The sequence below is a fragment of the Lepisosteus oculatus genome, chromosome 12, assembly GCF_040954835.1.
Source record: "Lepisosteus oculatus isolate fLepOcu1 chromosome 12, fLepOcu1.hap2, whole genome shotgun sequence".
Lineage (NCBI taxonomy): Eukaryota > Metazoa > Chordata > Actinopteri > Semionotiformes > Lepisosteidae > Lepisosteus > Lepisosteus oculatus.
Window position 1 is genome coordinate 9,148,198 of NC_090707.1, and position 25,260 is coordinate 9,173,457.

The window sequence follows — 25,260 nt, forward strand, 5'->3', positions numbered from 1 at the left end:
GTTTATTTATTAATATCAGTTTATAAATTAGAGATTTGCTTGTCTCGGTATGGTTTTTGACTCCCTTTACAACCTACAACAGTTGTATCCAGGATGCTTTCTGAAACTAATTAGTGTTCAAGCATACGAAATGCTGATACTGTTAATACAATAAAACAAAATCTTCTCTGTTTAGGACAATAGTTGCTAGCTGGCTATTCACCATATACTGTATGATTTATACATATGTAATATTTATATTGAAATCTATTAATTACTTGAGCAACTGTGACTGTTTATTTGACATTATTAATTTATTGTGTAGTTATTGAAACATGAAGATTGAAAATGGGTATCATATTGAAACAGGGACAATGGGAAAATACACAAATTACCATGTTTATCACAAGAAGTTTACAAAACTAAGTGCACAGCATAAATGAATCCACTGGACTGACTATATTTAAGAACTCTGAATATTTCTATGTAGAGTAGTCTCCTCCTCATGTCCTGTGTTCGAGACTAAAGGGGTCAGTTCCTTTAACCTACAGTATACAGTAATCTCTCCGTCTGTGTTCTCAAAGACGGTTTTCCGAACTCATACATCAGAAAGACCACCGAAACTAAAATTATTCTGCAGCTAGGATCACACATTCTCCCTTCCCTTAACGACAGACTACTGTTCTTTTAAATTTTCTCCATTCATTGGAAGTTTCATTTCACACCTCTCTGCACCCATTCTGACTTCACACCTCTTGATTGCCCTCTCTTTCTGTCCCCCTGCTCCCGCCTCTCACTCCTCCTCCCTCCCAACCTTTGTTCTCCCGCTACATTACCTTTGCCTACTGCCCTGTCTCTCTCACACCTGAAGAAGGCTCCACGGCCGACACGTTGTGTTCTCTTTCTTCTTTTTTTCAGCATGGAATAAACCTATTACTTGTCCCTTTGCAGCCTACGCATGCTGACGCAGCTCCCCACCTACAGTATACACCTGGAACTATAGTGGTTGCTTTTCTTTCAGCTCTTTCTAGGCCAACACTGCCTTTTTCACCCAGAACTGAAAACAAGTGCAACACAAGATGAAGGTCCACTTGGAGAGAAATTATCTTAGAGCCGAGCTGTTCTGTTTTTTTGCTACTTTGTTCCTATTAATAGTTACAAAGTCACCCATCGGAGGGCGCAAGCCTATTTCGTTCTGTTTTTCCTCTGGGCAGCTTCTGCAACTTTGCATTCTGTATATTGTACTGAAGGAAGTTTGTGCGGTTATTCTTTTGCGCGAAATTAAACCGAAATGTATTTAAATCCTATTTTAAGAAAATGCCTTTCCGGTTTCAAGCCTTTCCATTACGGAATACTGAATAAGAAAGCTGGTTTTGTTGGAAGTCTCAGGTAAGCCTGTTTTTAAATGTATTTATTTTCGATGTAAAGTAGTACTGCACTCTACAGTATGCTAACTTCGGGCACAGTATTAAATAATCGGTAAATATGACTAGATCAATACCAGCACTACATTAATAACTGGTGCATTTCATATGAACTGTTTAGGAACAAGTAATAGGTTTATTCCATGCTGAAAGAGAAGAAAAAACAATGTTTCGGCCATGGAGCCTTCTTCGGGACCGGGGTAAAGGTAGCGTGAAGTTCGAAAACGAAGTTCGTAGCGTTTTCACGAAACCTCCTCGAGTTACGAACACACCTGCTGTGTGTACTAAGTACTGTACATTGTGATTGTTTTCACAGCCTTCACTATGTCGTTTTTAAGCCATTTGTTTGACCCCGCACGAATATTCTCTTGTCCATATCTTCGCAAGGGAAACACAGAAAGCCTTCAAACCAAATGCATTTTAAAGACTACGACTTAAAAAGCCTCCATATAAAACTATCAGTGAGCTAATTATCTTTTTTTAAACCTCAGTTTTTTCATCGATGCGTAATTACACACTAACTGGAACCCGGGGGGACCGCTCTGTACACAGCTTCAAAACGCGAAAAATATTGCTCAATACGGCTTCGTTGGGAAAAACCCGTATATGACCATAGGAAGCAAAACAGCGCAGTCTCCAACCCAGCCTGTAAGCACGGGAATAAAGCTTTGTTTGATTTCTGAAACCCTTTCTTTATGTCCTGTTTTCATTCAGGTAAGGGTCAACTATATTCACAATACTGCTGACAGCAGCGAAATTCAAATATTCTTTACTCAGCAGCTTAGTAAAAACAGCTCCCATGATGTTCAAACCGATTTTTCACACAGAAGACTGACACAGCTTTGCGTTCTGAATCTCTTTTTTCTCGTGCTTTTATTTAATGTGGCACTCTGCACTGGGATAGAGGAATGCTGTTCACAAGCCAATAGCATTTAAACCACAGCACCCACAATGCTGCAAGTAAGTGTTTTACACACTAAGCAGGTCCTCTGACCTTTCCAAGCCTTGCTTTGGGTTGTGAAACCTCTTAAATTTTTTTTATGATTTTTTCAACATGGCACCATTAGAGAGGTGGTACATGGGGATAGGGGGGTGCTATACAAAAGTCAATAGCTTTTCAAGCACAACATTCACAATGCATGAACCAAGTGTCTTGCACACTAGGCAGACCCCTCACCTTATACAACATTGCTTTAGGTTGTGAAAGTTTTCTTTATTATTTTATGATTTTTTCACTATGGCACCATTAGAGAGGCGGTACATGGGGAAAGAGGGGTGCTATTCACGAGTCAATAGCTTTTGCACAACCATATTCATTATGCTATAACCAAGGGTTTTACACACTAGGCACGCCCACTGACCCATCATAACCTTGCTGTGATATGTGAAGCCTTTCTTTCAGATACCTGGCTATTTTTTTCAGATATCTGCATATGTACATTTTGCAAACCCTGGTCTGATGAGGGTACGGTTTGCACAATGTCACAGTGGTAGGTTTTGCAAGCAGGAAATGTAGTGATAGATTTGAAAGAAACGAAGCAATAGTTCAGTGGAAGGACTATAAGATTATCTGCAGGAGTATTGGTTCTGTAAACTAGGGTAAAAGGAATCCAACAGCAAGACAAAAAGGAAACACAGAAGTGTTTATCGATAAATCAAATCTTTTTTTCATCGTTGTATTCCTTATTACATGCATGCACAACCATCGCAACTATAGAAATCAGATGCGACAAATTTGGTGATAAAATATGTATGCAACTCAGAGTTCTATCCAGTAATATTAAAACAAAGGGGGGAAGACCATGTCTTCATGGATGATGTTAAAGACCATGTTGTTTGGCATGCTGGAGCCAGAAATGTTTGGATTAATTCAAACAGAAAAGCATTGTGAAAGTACTCCAAAATGTGTTTCAGTTGTACAGACAGAACATAATTTCTTGCTGTAAAAAAACGTCCCTAGGCATAATTTTTTTGCTAGAAATATGTTCCTAAAAAGGAATTTAAAAAGCCATTTGATTCAAATAGCTTTGGCAAAATCTATGGATACTTTGCCTTTGAGCTGTAAAGCTTTTAGATTCTTTGGGTCCTTTAACTGTAGGAACACCCATCATTTAAAAGATTTTAAAAACTATAGTTTTCATAAAAATGTGAGAGTATCTTCATGCATTCTTCTTCATAACACTTTACACTTAGTTTAAACTACTGAGTGAACAAGGTTTAATACAGAGAGCAAGGGGCAGTTCTTTAGCTGGTTGTGTGTCAGCTTCAACAACTGTCCAACTGTGTTTTGGATCATTTTACTTGGGCTTCCAATATTGATAAGTAAACAGCCACCCCATACTGCACAACATAGCATAATAGCTATGTTTGAAAATCAAGAAAACAGTAAAGAAAAGTACATCTTTTCTCAGGATAACTCCCCTCACAAAGAAAGTTAAGTAACGGTTTTAAGATGCCCCAAAACAGTACGTCTTGCACTAGTGTTAACTTTCAGAACCGATGTGAAACTGAAATAAAATACAAGAAACCCAGAAATAACTGGAAGCACCCCCCATCCCAGTCCCATGGTGCTATCTTCTAGAAATAGTAAAACATTATGGAAGGGATTCACATTGGAAATCATGACGGTGCAAGATAAGAGGGCCTGCTTAGTGTGTAAAACACTTGGTTGCAGCATTTTGAATGTTGTGCTTGAAAAGCCATTGACTCGTGAATAGCACCCCCCTAACCCCATGTATTAAGAAGACACCCCTATTCCAGTGTATTACCTGTAGTGTTATCTTAAAAAAATCATGAAAATAAAGAAAAGTTTCACAACTCAAAGCAAGGTTGTATAAGGTGAGGGGGGCTGTCTGGTGTGTAAAACACTTGGTTGTAGCATTGTGAATGTTGTGCTTCAAATGCTATTGAGTCACGAAGAAGACCTCCCTATCCCAGTGTATTGCATGTCTAATAGGTGCTGTATTGAAAAAATCATAAAAAAATAAAAGAGGTTTCACAACCCAAAGCAAGGCTTGGAAAGGTCAGAGGACCTGCTTAGTCTGTGAAACACTTACTTGCAGCATTGTGGGTGTTTTCCTTGCGAAGATATTGAAGAATGAAGAGATAAGAGAGACGCCCGGGAAGTGTGATAATCATTTTCGTGTTTTTGTATGTTTTCGCAAACTATGCAGTCTAGTGGCTTGACGTACAGTAGGCTTTGTGCTCAAATGTATATAAAGAATGCTGCCTGTCCTTGGTCAGTAAGATAAAGGGCATGTATTTGGTAAGCTGGCTGTACGCCCCGAATATGAAAAGAACTAACTGTTGTCTAGTCTGCAACTTAGATATAATTAATTGGCAGGTGTTGCTGTTTTCTCATCTGTTTAGAATACAGTATGTCATAGTAACTCTTTGTGTTTTAAGGTATAAAGGACCATCTTCAGCTACTTATTTTTTTAAGTCTGGTGGTTGCAAGCCAGACTTCCATATGCATATGAATAAAGAGACTTCTGCTTCACAGACACATGAACTTTGTCATTTGTTTGACACTACAATATGGACACAAGAATATTCGTGTGTGGTGAAATTAATGTCATAAACATGACAAGTGAAGGCTGTGAAAACAGTCACAATGTACTTTATACACAAAGTAAGTGTTCTCGCAACTCTAGGAGGTTTCATAAAAATGCTACAGGCATGCCAAAATCGTTTTCGAACTTCAAGCTACGTTTACCCCAGTTTCTTCAGGTGTTTAGCACTACAGAAATACATATTGTATTATGATATTTAACTGCTTTTCAGGTTTAGCACTTCAGGGACAGTCCATAGACTCGGATAGTTTTAATTTCTGTTTTAAATGTTTAAAAACTTTGATTAGGGAAACAGGGGATTACCAACGTGCAATGAATGTGTTTAAATGTAAATACGTTTTCAGTCATGTGTTACGTCTTACACAGGTAAGCGTTTTTTGGACCCTTGGTTTAGCGTGGGGACATATTGTAAATACTTTTGCAGTAGCTCTGTCAACTCAAATCAAACTGCACTGCCAGTAACCTTTGTCCCGGATTACGCAATACTATGTATATTATAGGTTACTGATAACCCAAGTTCTGTATATTAAATAATGCTATAATAAACAGTCGATGGCAATAACTAAGCATAAAAAGTAAAATAAGATATTTCACCTTCTCTGGATAGAAGTCTATTTTCTTTTATATATAGAAAATATATTTTTGCAAACACATAAACGGAGTAGACCTTGTGTTTTTTTTGAGTATACCGCTCTTTCTTGACGTTAAATGCTTTGCTGTCCTTCTAGCAGTTAGGGAGTGTGACTGACAGCGCTGTGCTCTGTGTTTCAGGCTGCAACACACCCAGTGGGGGCACAGTGAGGCACAGAACTTCCGCCCAGAGACCTCCAGTGCCAAGAGTATGATGGACATCGGCACCCGCCGGATCTTCTCCGAGGAGCACGACATTTTCCGACAGAACGTCAGGCGCTTCTTCCAGGTGGAGGTGGCCCCCTACCACGCGGAGTAAGTATCTCAGACAGTGTCCTGGTCCTCTTACTGTTTGTGACTCCACACACGGCACAGGGTCCGGCGTTTCCCAGTTCCATTGCAGGACACCTGCCAACGCTCCAGATTATTGGAGCCAAGATGGAAGTCCTGCAGGTGCGCTAAAGAAGATTCAGCTTTTGCAGCCACTGGAAAGCCATATTCTCTGCAAAAACAGAAAGAGATGAGCACCACACGACTTGAGGCGAGGAACTACAGAGAAATTCAAAAGCATGTCAGCTGGAATGGAGAGGGGGGAGAATTCAAATATTGCAAGTGGAACAAGGCTCATGCACTGAGTGTTACAGAATTACAGAAGTGCCATCAATCCCTTCTCGGAACTCTGGATGAAGGGAGCCACACTAGTCACTGGTGCCATGTAGATTTCTCCTATGCCGGAGGACCTGCTCTATAGGCCTGGAGGAGCTACCCCTCTGTCTAGGAAGTGGCGCTGTGTGTGCTCAGAGCCCACAAGCGACTTTTATCAAGTTCTGGCAGGGGCAGAGAGAACGGCAACATGCCCTGCTGGTGCCACGTCTCAGGTTTCTCAGGCTCATGTCCATCAGTCGCTGAGGTGGAAGGAATTTAGAAGGGGCGAATATAACAAGGTTCACGCCCAGACACTGGTCAGTTACAGAACCGACGTCAGTTCCATCTGAGATCTGGGCTATGTAGAGTTCTGCCACTGCATAGGCCCTGGTCTTGCTGTGTGGCAGAGTTATCTGCTTTCTAGATATTAGGTCTACGTGTGCAGAGCCCACACGCTCCTTGGACAGATAGGGCCAAGGAGAGCTACACTTGGTACACAAGGTCAAGAAATGAATGGATTTATTTTTCTTTCATAAGCTGATTAAATGCTTCTAACTAAATGTCCGGCATTTAGTTACACAGCATTCCAAAGAGATGGGAAAGGGGCAGTGCTGTACATCAAAAAGAGAATTCAGACATGAGACATAAGAATTTAACCTTGACGGATCTATAAAATACATTCAAGGGGTACAGTGAGTTTGCTACAGACCTCCAGACTGACATATCAATTACAGTGTGGTCTTTATGCTGAAATATTTATATGGATATAAAGGAAAAAAAGTTACTATTCTTGTAGATTGGGAAAACATGTTAGTCATGTCTACTTTTTTGTTCCTTAATGCCTAGATTGATCTATCTTTCCAAGCTGTCAAGATGAAGCGCTGAAAAATGAGAGAACTATCTGTTCTTGCAGTCTTTTAATGGTATATTTAAAAGTTTATGTTGAAGCTGAACCAGTAAAGAATCCCAAATAAAAGTTTGCAATTTCAGGAAAGCAGACTGTGGAGGAATGAAACTGAGTTTGAAACGAGCAGAGTGTAGTGGGTTACAGCAGAGACTAGATGGCAATATTGTAAAGATATTCTGCTTCTAGCACAGCCCTTTGTTTAACAAAGTCTAGAAAATAGTGATGCAGTTTCTTAATTTTGTTAAGAAAACTACAAGGAGAAACAAGTCAATTTATCAACGGAGTAAAAAAAACTCCTGTTAAAGAACAGAAGCGCAATGAACAGGAAGCATGAGTGAAAGAGGATTATCAGAAATGCCTGAAGGGCCATAGCTTAAAATTATAGTGGCGACTGAAAGTTTATTTTTCAGTTTTCCAACAAAAATGGGAAGAATCATTTGAATTTTGGGTGTTTGGGTGGGGAGCTGAGTCAGTGTGCACTGACTGCAGAGGAGTCTGCGAAATAGGAAGGAGAAATGCAATGTTTCGTCTGTTGGGCCTTTTCCAGACTCTACAGGAGGCTCTAGTTTACACTGTGAGCTGTGGGAGTCTGGAACAAGCAGCCCAGCCATGTCGTTGAAGCTGTCGGACAGGCATCTCTCAAAAAGCAGCTGAGTGAGATTGTGGACCGCTTACTGAACTACTAAGAAACAAACTTGCTGCCTGGACCAAACTGCCTTCTCTGGTTTCAAGCTCTACGCTCATCCTGAGCTGCTGCCCTGTGTTGCAGGTGGGAGAAGGAGGGACAGGTGAGCCGGGAGGTCTGGGAGAAGGCAGGCCAGCAGGGGATGTTGGCCGTGTGCATCCCTGCGGAGCACGGTGGCGTCGGAGGGGACCTGCTGTCCGCAGCTGTGATGTGGGAAGAGCAGTGAGTAACGGGAGGGGGTGGGAGAGTGGAGGTCACTGTAGTACAACAGGAACAGCGAGGAGACTTCCTGAAGCAATTGTGAAGGAAAATGGCTGGTCAGTGCAGAGGCAATGAGTGATGTGGCGGATTTGTGGAAATGGTGAGTTGAGGATGGATGCAAGCGTAAACCGCGTGGAAGCACATTTAAAACTGTGTACAGGAGGTACGGTTTTGCTTAAAGGGTTGTGGGGAAAGTATGGCACAAACTATTCAGCCTTGCTGTTTACTGTAGATTCTTTTAGGAAGGAGCTACGTGAAATTCTCCAATCAATGAACCGAGTGAGTCAGATGGGCCAAAGGGCCACTTAAACTTTATGTTCAAACATTTGTGTGCTTTGTGCAAAGGGTGAGTGTTCACAGGGTTGAAACACATGCTTTGTGCTTCACAAAAACCTACATTTTAAAAACTTACATTTGCTGTAGAAGAGTGCTGTATGAGTCACAACATGGCCACTTTTTAAAAATGAGCCAATATTACATATTTGAACTTGCAAGTAAAGTTAAATGTCTGGTATTGCTTAATGATTCTGTGCATTTCTTGAAAAACCAGCAGCTCTGATGTGAGGAGTGCTCTCTGAACTGTCTATCTGAGATTGACTGCCAGGAGTGTCGTGGAGGAGGAAATGTAGACACGATGTTTCTGCTTAAAAGTGTGTGTGTTTGTGCTTTTCAGAATGTACGTGAACTGCACTGGACCGGGGTTTTCATTGCACTCAGACATCATTATGCCTTACATCAGTCACTATGGCACCAAGAGCCAGATAGAACGCTACATCCCTCAGATGACAGCAGGAAAGTGCATTGGTGCCATTGCTATGACAGAGCCTGGGGCAGGCAGGTGAGGCACTGAGTTTCAAGAAGGTGGGAACACGTCCCTCCTTCGAAAGTGGCAGGCAGAGCTAAACCAGTCTGTTTTAGCCCAAGAAGTTGTGGGAGTCTGGAACAAGCTGCCCAGCCCTTTGACTGGGTAGTCGCACACTGGCTTCTCTCTTAGAAAACGACAGGATGAGATCTTAATGGGCTAGTTTGCTACCAAACAGGTTCTATGGGCTGAATGGCCTCCTCTTGTTTGTATCTTTCTTATGTTCTTTCTTAGATGCTGATACAAGATGTAGCTTCCTTCACTGTCAATATGCTTATGTTCTTTCTTAGATGCTGATACAAGATGTAGCTTCCTTCACTGTCAATATACATCTTGTACATCTTTTTTCAGTGATTTGCAAGGGGTGAAAACCTATGCCAAGAGGGATGGAAGTGACTGGATTTTGAATGGGAGCAAGGTACCATGTGCAAGTGCTCTGTTCAGTTCAGTTTATTTTGCACATCTAGTGAGCATTCGCTACCCAACATCCTGAGAAGACAAACCAGACTCGATCGTTCTTGACAAGTGCTGCTTATGCAACGAGGACCTCATCGGCTGTATAAGGCAGTGGTGTGAAACGAAAAGTATATTTAAGGCGTCTCCCACATGTGTCCCTTCTCTAGCATTGTATGATGTACGAGAAGACCCTGTGGTAATAGCTGCGCATCAGTCGCACAATAAGTGTGCTGGCAGCAGAGTTGTAAGCCTGGCCTGTTGTACATCTCCAGTTTAAAACATCTTATAAAACTCACAGTTTATAAATCTCAGAACTCACCAGACGTTTAATGTCGAGCTGCCCTTTGAGACCCTATCAGTCTCTCCTATTGAAGGTGGTGAGTTCTTTGTTCTTGGGGGCTTCAGTTTGGGAAGGCATCATGCTCTATACTATGGGGTGCCTAAGCTTGGAGAAAAAAAACTCCACATGGTATACAACCCAGTTGGAGGTTTTCAAATGGAAAAAAAATACTTTTTTAACCTATCACTGGATTAGAATCCTCCCCAACCACACCAGACTGTTTTTTTATATTGCCACAAACCTATTTTCACTGAAGCAGAACATTACTGGAGATCTGAAAGAATCAGATGCTATTTGGAGAGGTACTGTTATTCATTTTTATTTGCTCTTGCTGTCTTTTCGGAAAGCCAGAACTGTTTACTTGTGAATGACCTTTGAATAGTATTGTTTGCCAAGTGGGGAAAACGTATGGACAGTTTATGTTAATTGAAGGAATTGTTTATTTTTTTTACCAGTGAGTTGTTCTTTGTTTACTTTGTTGCTTTCTAGTTTGAATCCCCGTTACTGTTGTTTTCATTTCCCTGAGTCTGTCCTGCCCACACCCAGAATGCTGATAAACAGTTTTTTTTTGGCCAAATTGCCTTCCAAATTCTTGGTTTTGCTGTTATTCACATTTGGGCTCCAGTTGTCAAATCAAATGAGCTGCATATCCTCAACAAATGTTTTTTTTAAGAATACATTGTACAGAATGTACAAGTCATGCACAGTAACTGTAAAGAAGATGTATTTCAACCTCATGAAGTTTAGAATCATCAGTTGTAACAACTCCCACTTTCACTCTGGAGAAAAGAAGAATGTATCTTTTTTTTCCACATGGAAAGCTCCACCGCCCCCGACAGGTCAGATAGTGTTGATAGAATGTAACACATCTCTCAATCACATCAATGCAAGCTGGCAGGTGCCAATTGTTATGCCTCTTGGGAAATCCTTCTCACAGTCAGTTGGGAACATGATCTAGGCTCAAACTTTCAACACCGGAGCTCCAGGCCAGGGCCTTTACTGTATTAACACTGAGGTTGACTGTGAACCCTGACACGTACTGTACATGCTGTCGAGTTATTGTAGACACGCGGAGTTACTAAGGTCTGTATTTCTGATATGAAGTGAAACTACAGACTAAATCACCACTGCAGGTGGGTCAGTGATGGGTGGGGAGCTTGTCCTGATGGCCTTCTGTCTCTGTCCTTCTGCCCAGATATTCATCAGTAATGGCTGGATGTGTGACTTGGTGATCGTAGTGGCGGTGACGGACCTTAATTCCCAGAAAGCAGCACATGGAATCAGTCTCTTCCTGGTGGAAAATGGGACGAAGGGCTTCCACAAGGGGCGCAAATTGAGCAAGATTGGCCTGAAGGCGCAGGTACTGGGCTGTCACACTACAGAACCATGACCACCAGCTATGGGGCATGTTTACAGCATCTTCCTTTTCAGATGAACCCACTTGTTTGTGTTCTCTGTTATATTGCGATTTTGTAGGTTCTGACTTGGTCCTTTTTTTCTTGCACGAGGCCAGAGAAGTGAGGAATTTCTTTTTCCTCTCTATCCGTGCTGATGTACGCATATACAGTATTTCCCTGTGGTCTGTCAAGTGAGTTGAGTGGAGTCATCAGTGAGCGCTCTTCAAGGTATTCTTCCCCAAAGGACGCATGATTTCTGACAGGCCTACGGTTAAAGGCTCAAACTCAATCCCTGGGGGGTCCGATAATTTAATAAGCCAGATAATTATAATAACTCCCAACCAGGCTCCGAGGTGATTTACAGGTCACTGGCCCGGAATATACAAGGCCATCCAAAGAATGAGTGTCCCTGCACTGTGGGTGAACATGGTGACTGAGAGATCCATCTTCTGTCTCTTCAGGACACGGCCGAGCTGTTTTTTGAGGATGTGCGTCTCCCTGCTGAGGCGCTACTTGGCGAAGTTAATAAGGGCTTTTACTACCTGATGGCTGAGCTGCCACAGGTAAGAGTGGCATCTCATTTTCAAGTATTTCAGTATTTATTTACATGAAGGCACAGCAACTAAGAATGTAGTAATAACACAGAGTAATGGTAATTTTCTGTCCTGGGCTTTGAAAAGGATACCATTATTTAGTATGTGTAACAAACACTACAGTCTAATGAATCTAAATTTTGAATCATTTTCTTACATAATGAAAAGCACTTCAAACTGTTTTAGAGACCATCTGATTAAACCCTTTATTACAAACTGGTAGTAGTTACTTTTTGACCCTGTCATTTGATGAACAGGTGAATTCATAATTGTGCCTTTTTTGGTCTTTTAAAAACACTTTTCTGGTCCTTATCATTTTGAATTGGTCTTTTCGAGTGCATCAGAAGGATTAGTACACACTTCATTGCCATAATTGTCTTCCTCTTGTAAATGCTGGTATGAGTGTAAGCTACCTTTGTCACCCCAGGAACGTCTGGTGATTGCTGACCTGTCTGTCGCCAGCGCCGAGTTCATGTTTGAAGAGACAAAGAGCTACGTCAAGGAGAGGAAAGCCTTCGGCAAGACTATCGCGCATCTGCAGGTGAGTTGGCTGCTACTGTATGTTACCCTTTTCCGTGAAGGGGTTTTGAGCAGTGAGAGAGACAAGGGTTCAGGCGTCTGCTTCCTCTGAACAGAGACGCAGCGGCTGATCTCCCATGAAAAGCTGCCAATGCCCACAAACCACATCTATCGAATTCACAAGCAGGCAGGGTCAGTATCAAATCGGCGCTGCAGGTTCTGCTGGGGAGGCTTTGACACAGTGGAAAAACATAGTTATCCAAGACACACCATCATTTTAAAATTCTGTAGGTCCAATCTATACAACATCATTATGCGATTACAAGCCGCCATGCTCTTTAGCAGTGAACCGGAACAGTCGGCTGTCATGAGCTGCCGTGCTTTGGTGATATCAGCCCCTACATACACGCTGAACTCTGCTGCTTATTTCAACACAGACGGTGCAGCACAAGCTGGCAGAGATGAAGACGGAGATCTGTGTGGGCCGGGCCTTTGTGGACAGCTGTTTACAGCTGCACTTGGAGAAAAAGCTGGATTCGGCGACTGCCTCCATGGCCAAGTACTGGTGAGAGTGCACCCTCACGTAATATTCCCCACACGCAGTTATTACCCGGCAGGTCATTTCAATCAGCTCCGCTGGTGTGTGCACCTTTTTTGTTTTCTGTGTTTTCTTCTTTTAAATGGCTTATTTTCCCTCCGGACTTCAATTTTTTACAGGCTTAGCAAAATAGTCTTTTTTTTTATTAAACACCAAGTGTCCTTGTATCTATATGTTGTCAAGTGGGCTATATAGATGGTTATTATTTATGCATGTGTTTTTAGAAACGAAAAAGCTTGATTAGCGATTTTAGAAATGAACACTGTATTTCAGATTTAGCTTTCTCACACATTTCACATCCTGGATGTGAAAGGCGTTGTTACAGGTTGTGCAGAGTGCCTTGATGCACTAGGGTGGTCACCACAAATGAGGTCTCTTGTATAAATGCTTCACGATGTCCTTTGTTGCTTGTTGCTGTATGGACCATCAGGTACCGTGTGCTTTCATGCTTCTTGCACTGGGCTAATGTCACTCTGTGGATAAGCATTATGAAAACCCTCTCGCGGATGTGTCTTTGATTGACATCTCTGCTGTCTCTTCAGGGCTTCTGACTTGCAGAACCGTGTGGCCACCCAGTGTCTGCAGCTCCACGGTGGCAGTGGATACATGTGGGAATATCCCATTGCCAAGTGAGTGACAGAGCACTGCAGACAGCAGGGCTGTAACAGCGTGACTCTGTTAGTCTCTGGCACCAAGGAGCATTGCGTGCCGAACAGGCAGGGAAGAATACACGAGCATTTTCAGACACCACAACGCTGCGCTCCATTCTTACAACTGCCTGTTGATTGTCAACTCGTTGGTGACAGCAGATGGCGAAATTTGCAGAGGAAGCTGGCCGATCCTTTCCGACCGGCTGAAAGGATCCGCTGTCTGTCAGTGGATTACGAGAGTAATAACGACAATTGGAATGCCAGGCTGTTTCTGTGTTGATTTGGGAAATTGTTTAACAAAAAAAATTCTGATTTTTAGAGGCTTGTCCCTAAACTGGAATTAGCCAGACCACAACCCCACATCTTGCTAGCTGCAAAAAGTCATTGGTTCTACATGGATTCTGGTATTTGTAGACAGCTGGCAGTTACTGTATGTGATCCAGTATTGTTTGCTATTTTGCTATCAAAATATCTGTCACACATTCATACAAAGCCAGCAGCTCACTGTTCCCACAGCAGCTGACTCCGGTTCCCACATGACCCATTAAACAAAGTGGTTGGAAAATGGACGGATGAACGGAGAACATTTATCACCTTTGCACACTATGAAAGCACTGCATTTGATGTTAGAAATTTACCTCCCATTGTCATTATTATTGTATTAATCTGAATGTCTTCATTTCTTACAGAGCCTTTGCGGACGCACGGATTCAGACCATTTATGGCGGCACTAATGAGATCATGAAGGAGCTGATTGCACGCAGCATCGTTGGAGGGCAGTGAAAGGGAATGTTTGACATTTCTTTCAGATGCGTCTTTTTACTGCGCTGCATATTCACATGCCAGCGTCACTGCCCTCTTTTGGTCAGCCTTTGATACTGCACTGTAGAAATGAGAAGTGGTGTCTCTGATGATAGTAGGGGTTTCTTAGCAATATAGTAGAACAAAGGATTTATTAACAAAATGATGTCTCTATTAAAAATACTCATACTCAGTTTATTGAATGTACATTCTCTTCACAGCTTTCATGTTTAATAGCATTTGGAGTTCTCTTAGAACTACACGCACAAAAGAAAAGTTACAAATGTGAGGTGGAATGGGAGGTTTGGTAGTTAGCAGTTAAATGATACCAGGACCCCAGTATGTGTAGCTGTTTACTAAAAGAATGTAGGGTACCAATACACCAACATGGCTGGGTAGCTTGTTCTTGTACCTTTAGATATAGAAGTGCCTCTTCTTATTCCTGGATTTAAATGTACTTCCCTGTAGTTTCCACTTGTGCTCCCTTGTTTGTGATTCACTGTTCATTCTGAAGAAATTTGCTGGGCTGACTTTGTCTGTGCCTTTGAGAATCATGAAGACTTGTATCACGTTCCTTCGTACTTTTCACGGTTCAAGACTGAAAAGTTCAGTTTCTTTAGACAGTCTTTAAGTCCCAGAATGTATCTGGTTGCTCTTCTCTGGACTGACACAAGAGAAGCAATATACAGTATTTTCCATAAAGTAGTGACCAAAATTCTGTGCAATATTCTAAATTCATACCTGTATACTAAATATTTTAACTAAACTTGAGTTAACGATCCTATAATATCCTAGTATTTTGTTAGGATAAGAAGCATCTTCTGTCTCAGTGTTTCCCATTTTGTATTTATCTATCTACTTCCTGTGCAAAACCCTGCACTCGTCTACACTAAATGTCTTCACCCAGGTGTTTGTCCAGTCCTACATTCTAAAATGTCTTATTTGCTGTTTCTACAGTGCTTGTCTGCTTAATTTGGTGTCATCTTCAAACGTAACTAGTTTATGAACTTTTTAATTATGTACAGTATGTATTTCATTAAGTACATCGCACCAATCTGAGTAATCACCCCCTTTTTATGTAATAACCATTTCTTATTCCAAACACTTGTTTCCCCGAATGTCTACCACCTGCAGTTTGCAGTATAGTAATTTCTCAAAAGCCTACTGAAGCTCTCATACTCCATATCATATGCCCTGTGTATATCCATTACTGTTGTTGCTTGTGTAAAGAGTTGGCTAGCCACACAAATCTTTTTTAAATCAATGTTGTCTGTTTCCATAGGATATTATTTCCTGTTGTACCTGTGTACTAATTTTAGTAATTGATGTGTTGAATTAATTGGGTATCATTTTTAGCCACTAGGACTATTATAGCCTTGTATACTATGCTCAAGAGTTTAGTAGTTGTCGCATCTTTATTGGAGTTTGATTTTCATTAAGCGTTCAGGCGCATTATGGCTGCCGTCGCATCATCCAGGTGGATGCTGCACATTGGTGGTGGTGGAGGGGAGTCCCCATTACCTGTAAAACACTTTGAGTCAAGTGTCCAGAAAAGCGCTATATAAATGTAAGCAATTATTATTATTATTATTATTATTATTATTATTATTATTACAAATAGAGACATGAGTGCTTTTAACACCACACCAGGCTTCCTGTGCACACATGGATTTCACGGCAAGATTCAGGGTGATTAAAATCAACCAAACACCTTTGCCTTGGGTCGTTGTGAAGCTGCAATCCAAGATACAAGATGGTCTGTGAAAAAGGAGAGCAATTAGTGTGTTGTAAATGAACAAAAATACCACTTTGCTAAAAAGCAATTTCAGATTCCAGCATAAAAGCTTTAAATACAAAAGACTTGCATGGTTATGTAAGACAGAGGGACAGAACTTTCATTTTGCTGTCTGTATTAATGCAAATGCCTATAGAATTCTGCAGCTGGCAACTGGAAACAGAGAAAATCCTGAAGTCTTTTTCATAGTCTTGCTCATTTTTGACTCTGAAACCTTCAATTATGAAAAGCCTCCTACATTATTGGTTTGACAATGGCAGCAGTTGGCCGTGGAAAACTGTTTTTATCACAATAAAAATGTTCTGACCTGACATCAAAACTTCATCTCACTCAGCAGCATGACTTCCTTCAGATGAGGTTTTCTCAATGGAAGTCCTAACAATTCTCAGCTCACCTTTCTCTCACTGACATGCAGTCATTTATTCCACAGAGATTGCTCCCATTTTCACAGCACTGACTTGCAGTATTTTCCTAAAATGCACTTGATTTTTTAATTCTTGTTTTAAACAGCAGATACATTATGGGTGTGTTATTTTCTTTTTTTTTTTTCCAGAAGATACACAGGGTCTTGCCTAAAGCCTTTTGTGCAGATTTATTCCACGGAACTGTGAATTTAAATATGAGAAGTTACATTCAGTAGCATACACTAAGAAATTGATTTCACTTGTGAAACACAGACAGCACTGTTATTGGTTAACTGCCATGAGGCACTGTGGAGCTTGTGGAAGTGTAAATGTGTGAATGCATGGCCCATGTCTGTCCATGTCTATTCTGTGCGCCTGAGCAGTGCAGAGTAACTGAAGGTACCAAACTGGACTGTTTCAAAAGAAAAAGTAATATGTGATTCTGCATTTAAAATGTAATAACTTTTAACTGTAACTGGAAGAAACTGGACGTTGAAATAAAAATCGGCGTGCTGAAATAAAGTGTAATTTTTTCTTTTACAGAAAATGAATGCAACAGTTTTACAATAACCCAATACAAAACATCTGATATTTCATAGTGCAGAGTATGTCACAAGAAGACTATATTCACACCTCTCTACCATCCTTGAAGGACAAATATTCCCAAGATAAAGCTAAAGACAGCCACTGAATATTGAGCAATTGTTTTAGGTTAATTAAATCTTTCTTGACTTTAGACAGCGATGGCTATGATTGTTATGTATGCATGCAATGAAGCAGGAGCTTCATTGCATGCAAAAGTTTTCTTTTGCATTAAACTCCCCGGTTTATGACGGAAAAGCTTCTGGGCAGCGGTCTGGGTCATGCTGCTTGATGGCTTTTTGGTTGTCGAGAAGGTCCTCAGACGGTGGATCCATATTTTAATATGTTCACTGCATCACCACATGCATTGGAATATGTTCAATATCACTTTATTCATTATGAATCTGTGAAGATTGACGTAAGAAGGGTTGCATAAGGCTGTGAAAGAAGGAGGCCTCATCCAGCCCATTTGATAGTAGCTAATAGATCCAAGCGTCTCATCCTCTCATCACCTGCTTCTTGAAGGAAACCGGGGTCTTGGCTTCAGCAACATGACCGGCTAGCTTGATCCATACTCCCCACCCACCACCCATTTGGGAATAATGCAAGGAGCAGGATGATCTTACAGGAGATGATTGCCTGTGCCTTCTCTGATGATTGTTCTGATCCAAAAATGGTCTCCTCTGCATAATCTCTCCAATGAAGCAAATGAGGACAGCAGAGACATTGGGTTTTTAATTCAGCTCTCATAGTGTTGGAGAAAAAGACATTCAATCAGACACACGAAAGTGAATAAGCATTCCATGTCAGGTTTCCCGTACTGGATGTTCCACTTTCCATCTGTGGAAGAAGCAAAGTTCTTCCGACAGAAGACGGAAACCTTTTCTTAATTTGTTCAGTGCATTTGTGCTCTCATTATTTCCTCCATTAGTCTGAATATCAGTTTCAGACTTCCCTATGTATGTGCAAACATTAACGTTGACTTTTGTTCAGCTCACCAAAACTTGTGTCAAGAAAAATGACGATTAAACTTTTTAGATTAAGCCGCAAATGGGGTTTCGTATCTCAGATGCTTTCTCTAGTGAGTGTGATGGAAACCAGCTAGCAGAAGCGATGCTAGTTCCTTTGGAGGAAACAGGAATTTTGGGTTCGAACAGGAACACTCTGGCAAATGAACCCGCCCATCAAGATGTGACGAACCCACTTCAGCTGTAGCCAGCAAATTCGACAAAATGTCTTTGTTCAAAACCAAAAAAAACAACTGGACACTCTGCCTCTAACTACAGTAAAAGTAATGCTATTCCTTTTCATTGTAATTACAAGAAAATTCTCAACATGTGGTGAGGAACTACTTTGACCGCCCCTTTTTAACAGACCCAGATTAGACCTAGTCTAGTTTGAACCTAAATTAACATCAGTCATGTTCGTGATCAGAGAATGAGAAACCGAATTAACCCATTTAAACTTCCTAGCACAAAACCCATGATATGTAAACATTAGGTTTTCCTTCCATAAAAAGTAAAATCTCTCACAAAAACACAAAACCTTTCTTTGTTACAGTCAGGCTTTTGATTTTTTGTCAGACAAAAAAGCCTTTGTTTTCGTATGTTATCTAATGCCGCCGCGAATACGGCGTAACTTTCTCCGTAATTTACTTTGTTGATCTAATTCGTTGAAATATGGAAATAAGTGACCACCCTTTGCCTGAAACAGATCACTCTTGTAAACAGCGTCTGATTCGTCCTCCCTTCTTTCCAGCCAAAACACAAAACCACATGGCCATGGACCAAAAAATACACAACCCCACTCTTCCCGCCCTTTCTTTCTGATTGGTCGAGGCTTCTGGGTGGGTGGGAGGTGGGGGGAGAGAGTGCGTGAAACTGGTTCCATTTTGGCTCTAAGGTAGAACTAGCGGGAGCTGGTAAATTTCGCGGTAAATGAGAACCGAAATGGCGACCTACGAGGAAACAGTTTCGTGAAACCGTTAGTCCTTGTGGACCTGCGATTGGTGGGACCGGGGAACAATTTGCATATACACCCCGCCCACCGCTAGTCTCGCCCTCCTTGGGGCGGTGGAGCGCTGACAGACAGAACTGGAGGCAGTTGGTAGTGAACGGGCGAGGAGTTTCGGCGGCTGTTGTTACTGTTATTTGTTATCGCCCTGTCGTTCTTTTTTTTATCTTAAAATACAGGTTTTTTAAAGGTGGTCACTCATGCCAGACTGGACAAGTCCCACAAGTCCACCTCTCCCATGAATTGAGTGCTAAAAGGGACCTAACGCCGGTGAGTACGTTATTTTCGAGTTTGACTGTTGCTCTTCTGTTCTGCGGGGACTCTGGAGAGCCGCCGAGTGGGAGGAGAGCGGGAGGGAGCTTCAGATTCAGTCTGGGGAGCGTTTGTGTTAACTTATAATTAGGTTATACATTCATTCAGCATCAAACACAGCAGGTGACAGCGCATCTAAAATTACCTTCTCTCAGTCCCGTTGATGTTCATCTGCAGATCAGCCGAGGGAGGCACTTGAATATTTATGGGGCGACGTGACTTCTGGGGAGAAGTTGGCATTTTAAATTTCAGTATGTGTTTTTTTTTTCTCTCTCTGATGGGCACACTGAATCTTGGTTAATAATGTTCAAGCCCACAGTCAGTGCGGCTTTTACTTTTGTGAACTCATTAACATAAGTATGTCATTTTCTTCTCTGAAAACTGTTTAGAACGTCTTCGATTTGCAAGTGGGTTTGCTCCTAATTTTTTTTAGCAAATAGAAATAGCCTGTACAAATAGGAGCAATTATTTTGCATGTTTTACTTGAGTATAGGTTCACACACGGTCACAAAGGGTGCCTTGGCCAATAATCACATCTGTAACGAATTTCTGTTTTTCCAGAGTTCTCCCCAAGTAGTTATTAAAATGAGTTTTCTTGTTTCGACTAACGTCACATCAGCGCTGTCCTTGGTAGACTATGATTTTAGGCTTTACATTCTAGTCACAATGTTTTCCTTACACACGATTCATATACTGTAGGTTTTATTCTTACGGCTTTTGGTATTCAGGATGAGCTTCTCCTGTAGTGACATTATACCACATATATTAATACGTCCTCTTTATCTTTATGCAAGAAATGTGCTCACTTTATTTTCTGCCTTTTAATTAATTAATAATATCTGTTTTTGATAATAAACGACCGCTGTCCTAAGTCTTTTTCATTTCAAAACGTTTGCCATTCATAGCTTATCCCTGTTCTCAAATGTTCAGTGTCTTCTGGTCTTATACTCATTTGTGAAAGTTAATATTAAAATAGAGGCAAACAAACAGATCCTCAGTGACCTTAAATGACACAAGAGTTGTATAGTATATTTTAATATATAATACAGTATTTTAATATTTAATATAATATATTTTGTGTTAAAGGATCTGAGTTGGAGATTGTCCTTATGTTATTAATTTTTTTAACTGAAAATGGCTTGAATAGAAGGTACTGAATAGAAGAAAAACAAACGTTTTATCTTATTTTAGGTTGTTTGTAATCTTCCTCTTGTTCCTTGTTGTACTGGCAAAATTGACGGTTTACTTGAATTTAAGCAGTGAATAGCATAAATGTGTTTAATGGCCCCCTAAATATTCAGTAGGAGGATCCTGTCTTATTAATGAACCTCCAAGCTGTGAAATTTAAGCTGATTGGTTTGTGAATTTCAAATACTGGTTTATGTAAAACTTGTGCTTAAGCACAAGGGTGTTATAAAGGCTAGTGGACACAAAATGTCTTTAAATTGTAGCATTTCATCTTCCAAAAGAAAGTGAGATCAGTTGCTTTTGTGTCTGGTTGTAATAGTTCCTACTCCCCTGTTTTTGTTCACATAACAGGTGGCTTTGTGAGGTCATGGAAATTCATAGGCATAAACCGGAGTCTCAATTCTATGTGCCCTTGAATTGGAGAGGTCTTTATAAGCTGTTGAAGTCTGGGGCAGAGCCGTCTTTTCAAATGGACTTGAGAATAGTATAGTGGAATTGTGTGGTGCAGTGACTTCACTGTACTGTAGTTCCCTAAGAGCCTGACGTCTTCATCAAGAAAGATATACACTTCCTCTGCGAGAATACAGGGGATTACCTTAAGATAAAAGTGGTGTGAAGAATTCATGACAACGTTGAAGCAAATATCCAAACAGAAGGTGAAATAGGAAAAAAAAAGTAAATAAAATCTATAACTGGACTATGATCCAGATCTCTTCTGCTGGTGTAGCTAGTAATGGATGACAAGATCAATAATAATTCATTTGATGATTAAAGCCTTCATACAAATAAAATACATGGGTTCTTTTTTTTTTTCAGGTAACGAGATCCGCATGAAGATAATTTTTCGGTTTTTGGTTGTGTGTTAACATTGGAGACTCCGAATGGCTCCAGCCCTGACGGAGACAGCCACGGATGGACATGGGGTCCACCTGTCGTCACCATTGCCCTCCAGCGCCCTCGATGCAGACGCCACCATGCTGGGGAAAGAGCTGAACTCCCAAATGAAGCTCATGGGGGACAGCGCGGCGGAGCCTGTCTGGCTGAATCGCACTTTCCTGCACTCTGCGAAGGTCTGCGGCGAAGGGGCTATGGAATTGGAGGACATTCCTTTCACGTCGCCTTTAGCGCAGTCTCCAGGGCACTACAAAACAGTCCTGTTTTCAAGCTCAAGCTCAGTGTTAAATCTTCTGTCTTTGAACAAGAAACAGAGCGGGGATACAAATTCAGCAGTTCTTAAGGGATCTCTCAAAAACCTCTTTGATCATCCCAGCATTTTCTTAGTCTCAATCCCCGAACATAAAAGTAGAGGTATCCCAAAGGCTAGCGAGAGAAAGATCCCCCACCTAGTTCATGAGCCAATGCCGGACATTGGCTGCGCGGTGAATTCTTCTCAGATCAAGAGTCGCAGACAGAATGAAAGCGAGTGCAAGTCATCAGCTAAGGGCAGTTTCACATTCCTGACACCGGCCAAAATAAACGGGTCACTGGGGAGAGCACCAGCATGGCATGGCAGTATTGTCAGAAAGGACATGAATGCCCAGCCCTGGGATTTCAGAGGAGCGGGAGATCTCTCGCTTATCCACTGCACAGCTGGGGAGGAGGCTGGAGTTAACAGCCAGCTGTTTCAGTGTCTCGCCAGGCACCAAACTCTTGTCAGTCAAGCAAGCCAGATACAAAAACGCCTGCAGACCCTTCTCGGGGAGCATGCAGCAACGCACTGCAGTGAACAGCTTCAAGGGCTCAGAGCACATCACTTCAGAACACACACAGCCTCCAGCTCAGCTGCAACTGAGCACACTTGTAGCCTTTTAGAAGAAAACTCCTTTGATCTTTCAGAAGCGGAGACGCGTCTGTGGAACGGCCTCAGCTGTTCCCATCCCAATCAGACGACTTCCATGCCCTCTAACTGTTCTTCAGAGATCCAGAAATTTACCCACTATGCTAAAGCAGTGCTGTCTGGAATCAGTGAGGTACTGGATTCTGAAGCCACAGACAGCAGTTCAGATGAAGAATGGGACCACGAAATAGGGACAAAGAATGTGCCAGTGTAAGTAATAGGTACTAATGAAGGTTTGCATTGTTATAAAGACATTTCTGTTTCTTTTCTATGTGTAATAATGCTGGGTTTGAGTTTTCTGAAGGTGTAATCTCTGTGTCCTGTAATGTATGGTTTGTCTTCCTAAACGATCAACGATCTGAGTGCATTCTACATGTCTAGAATGGCTTTGCTGTTGATAGACAGTTTGTTTTGAGCATTTAGGTAACACAGGTACAGTAATTGCCTTATCTGAGCCACAGCGGTTCATCAGGTCAGAGCGCCTCCTGGTTTCTGTGGCCTTAAGAGGACTAGAGAGCACATGACTCCTCTCCTTAATGGGACAGCAGTCCATCACAGTGATCACCCCTCAGGAGTTCTGGTCCCTGCTTATACAACGGGGTGGACTGGAGCAGTTGGGGTAAAATACTGCACTTCACACAAGGTAAAACAACAGTCTCTGCAGGGGGAGACCCAAAAGCACAACCCATCGTGCTATACTGCCCCTGGTTAGGGAAACAAAAGAACAAAACTTATTCTGCATATTCTCCAATTGCTAGTGATGTCCATCCACCCACCCATCTATTTTCAAACTTCTTCATCCTATTCAGGGAAGTGGGGGAACCAGAGCCTTTCCCAACAAGGCAGGGTACACTCTGGATGGGACGCCAGCAGCTCACTGTGTTAATCATTTATCGATATATATTCACTATATGTACTGTATAAGTAACATACTAAAGAAAGAAAATTTACTTCTTAAAAAGAAGGGACTACTAGAAAAAGCTCATTTTTCATGCTGAAGTTTTGCCCGTCATGTGTAATGACATTTCATGGGTGATTTCTGATCAGGAGAGTACTTTTGAAACATAAACAGCCAAAGCAGTGCTTTTGGAGCTGATTAATAGAAGAAGCGGAGACAATTTCTCTTTGTTTCGGAGAGGACATTTCTTATTGTAACATTACCAAAAACCTAAGCCAGTATTATCAGTTCAATAAAAGAGTGGCACAGCAAACTGGAAAGAAAATGTTTGAAATTACATCTCTTTTGATATGATTTTGGCCTTTTTTCCTCTTTCATGTCTGAGAACAAAGGAGTGTTATTGTACTGTGGGGTAGCCGGGTTTTTTCACAAGGTTATGTCTGCTGAAGAGTCATCATCCCATGCCTGCTTGCCTTCCTCAATTGCCTCTTCAAAGGCTAACTTAGGTTTGATTGAACTATCCCTGATTGAATGCTAAAAAAACATATTTTTTTTCCTGAAACTGTGTTTCAGTTTTATGTTTCAGTACATGTATATGCGAGGTGAATCTGGGATCTGTCAAAAGAAAAACCCAACCATTTTAAAATTGAACCTTTATTGGCTTGTAATTTGCAGTCACGTTTTACAGCTTAATAGATATTCTTTGTAAGGTATTATAAAGACCTTCTCTTGCATATAAAGAACAGGGAAGAGAGCTGGGGGCACAAGTGAAGCCCTTTGGACTGGTAGAGAATGAAGAAATGCAGGAAGGGCTTTCCAGTGCTCAGTTCACACTGACTGGACAGGGTGGGGACACTGCTGTCATGTCTAATTCTTCTCATTCTCCTTTCGGTTTTTCTTTGCCTACGTTAGTTTTCCTTTGGACACATTAGAACATCTAGTTTCCTTCTCCCAACAATTTTACTCTTATTGTTATCTGTTGCCCCCTTAGGTGAAATTCTTCTCATATGGTTGATATCTCTCTAGATTCTGCTTCGATTCATTCTAGCCCTGATAATCTTGCATCTTGTTGATTTTAGCATTCACATTGATTCCAGGTCTTCTCTTGGTTTTGAATTTCTTTCTTGTGTTGTCTACTTTGTTCTTGCTTGTTCGCCTGCCTACACGTTCAAAGCAAATGTTCGATTTTCTAATCCTGCCTGGTTTTGAACTTGCTGATGTCTCTAATAAAGAGTACTCTCTCATTCCCTCATCTATCTTATCATTTTCGCATTGTAGCTGATATCAAACCGTCAGCGAGATAAGAAACACTACAGTCACAGTAGTCTTACTCCGTTCATATCTTATTCTCGTCTCTCTTCCTCCTATGTGTGTGGTAGTACCTCTCCTTCCTGGTAGGACATACTGTGTTGTTGCTTCATAACTCCTCGTTGACAGGTATAGATTAATCTCAGCTTGCCTTAGTACACACCTGAATTGGCCTCTGGCCATAAATGATAAAAAAGAGGCCTCTTACTGTTCTTAGAATTGCTTTTTCAGGCAATCTTAGGCTACCAGTAAGCTCTCTCTGTGGCCCAGATGAGATGCTGTATTGTTCCCACACCTGCAACATCTTCTGAAACCACTGAACTTCTCTTGAAATTAACTTCTCCCACCTGTCATCTTGAGCCCTGGTATAAAAATCCTGTTCACTTTGTGTAGGAATGTACCATTGCTCTTGCAACAAATGTAACACATCAGTTTCATTCATACTTAAGATGCCCACTCTGGATTCCACTGTTTTGTTTCATTTTTCTCAAGTTGCATTCTTCCACTTTTATCCAAGGTGCTTGTATGAGGTGTTGCCAATCAGCTGTTACAATATTTGATACTAGTCTCCTTGAGTGCACCTTGAAAGCTGATCGTATAGTTC

At 41.4% G+C, this 25,260-nt stretch overlaps 2 protein-coding genes across 2 annotated transcripts in view; both read left to right on the plus strand.

Annotated features, from left to right (window-relative positions):
* The first annotated feature begins 1,166 nt into the window (after positions 1-1,166).
* acadl (acyl-CoA dehydrogenase long chain) lies at positions 1,167-17,040 on the plus strand. Its single transcript, XM_006636412.3, has 11 exons — positions 1,167-1,368; positions 5,747-5,920; positions 7,927-8,064; positions 8,777-8,941; positions 9,317-9,383; positions 10,957-11,121; positions 11,620-11,721; positions 12,179-12,292; positions 12,708-12,835; positions 13,411-13,497; positions 14,208-17,040. Exons 1-11 carry the CDS (start codon positions 1,271-1,273, stop codon positions 14,299-14,301), a joined length of 1,332 nt encoding a protein of 443 aa, XP_006636475.2. The 5' UTR covers positions 1,167-1,270; the 3' UTR covers positions 14,302-17,040.
* Positions 17,041-19,184: 2,144 nt separating this feature from the next.
* kansl1l (KAT8 regulatory NSL complex subunit 1-like) overlaps positions 19,185-25,260 on the plus strand; it is a 31,387-nt gene continuing 25,311 nt past the window's right edge. Inside the window, exons 1-2 of the mRNA XM_015358569.2 lie at positions 19,185-19,383; positions 21,430-22,660. Coding sequence (XP_015214055.2) covers positions 21,495-22,660 — 1,166 coding nt within the window. The 5' untranslated portion in view covers positions 19,185-19,383; positions 21,430-21,494. The remainder of the gene's footprint in view (positions 19,384-21,429; positions 22,661-25,260) is intronic.

Coding starts and splice junctions, on each gene's coding strand:
- acadl (XM_006636412.3), top strand. CDS start 1,271: ATGTATTTAAATCCTATTTTAAGAAAATGCCTTTCCGGTTTCAAGCCT. Junction 11,122..11,619: donor AGATTGGCCTGAAGGCGCAG/GTACTGGGCTGT, acceptor CTGTCTCTTCAG/GACACGGCCGAGCTGTTTTT. Junction 13,498..14,207: donor TGGGAATATCCCATTGCCAA/GTGAGTGACAGA, acceptor CATTTCTTACAG/AGCCTTTGCGGACGCACGGA.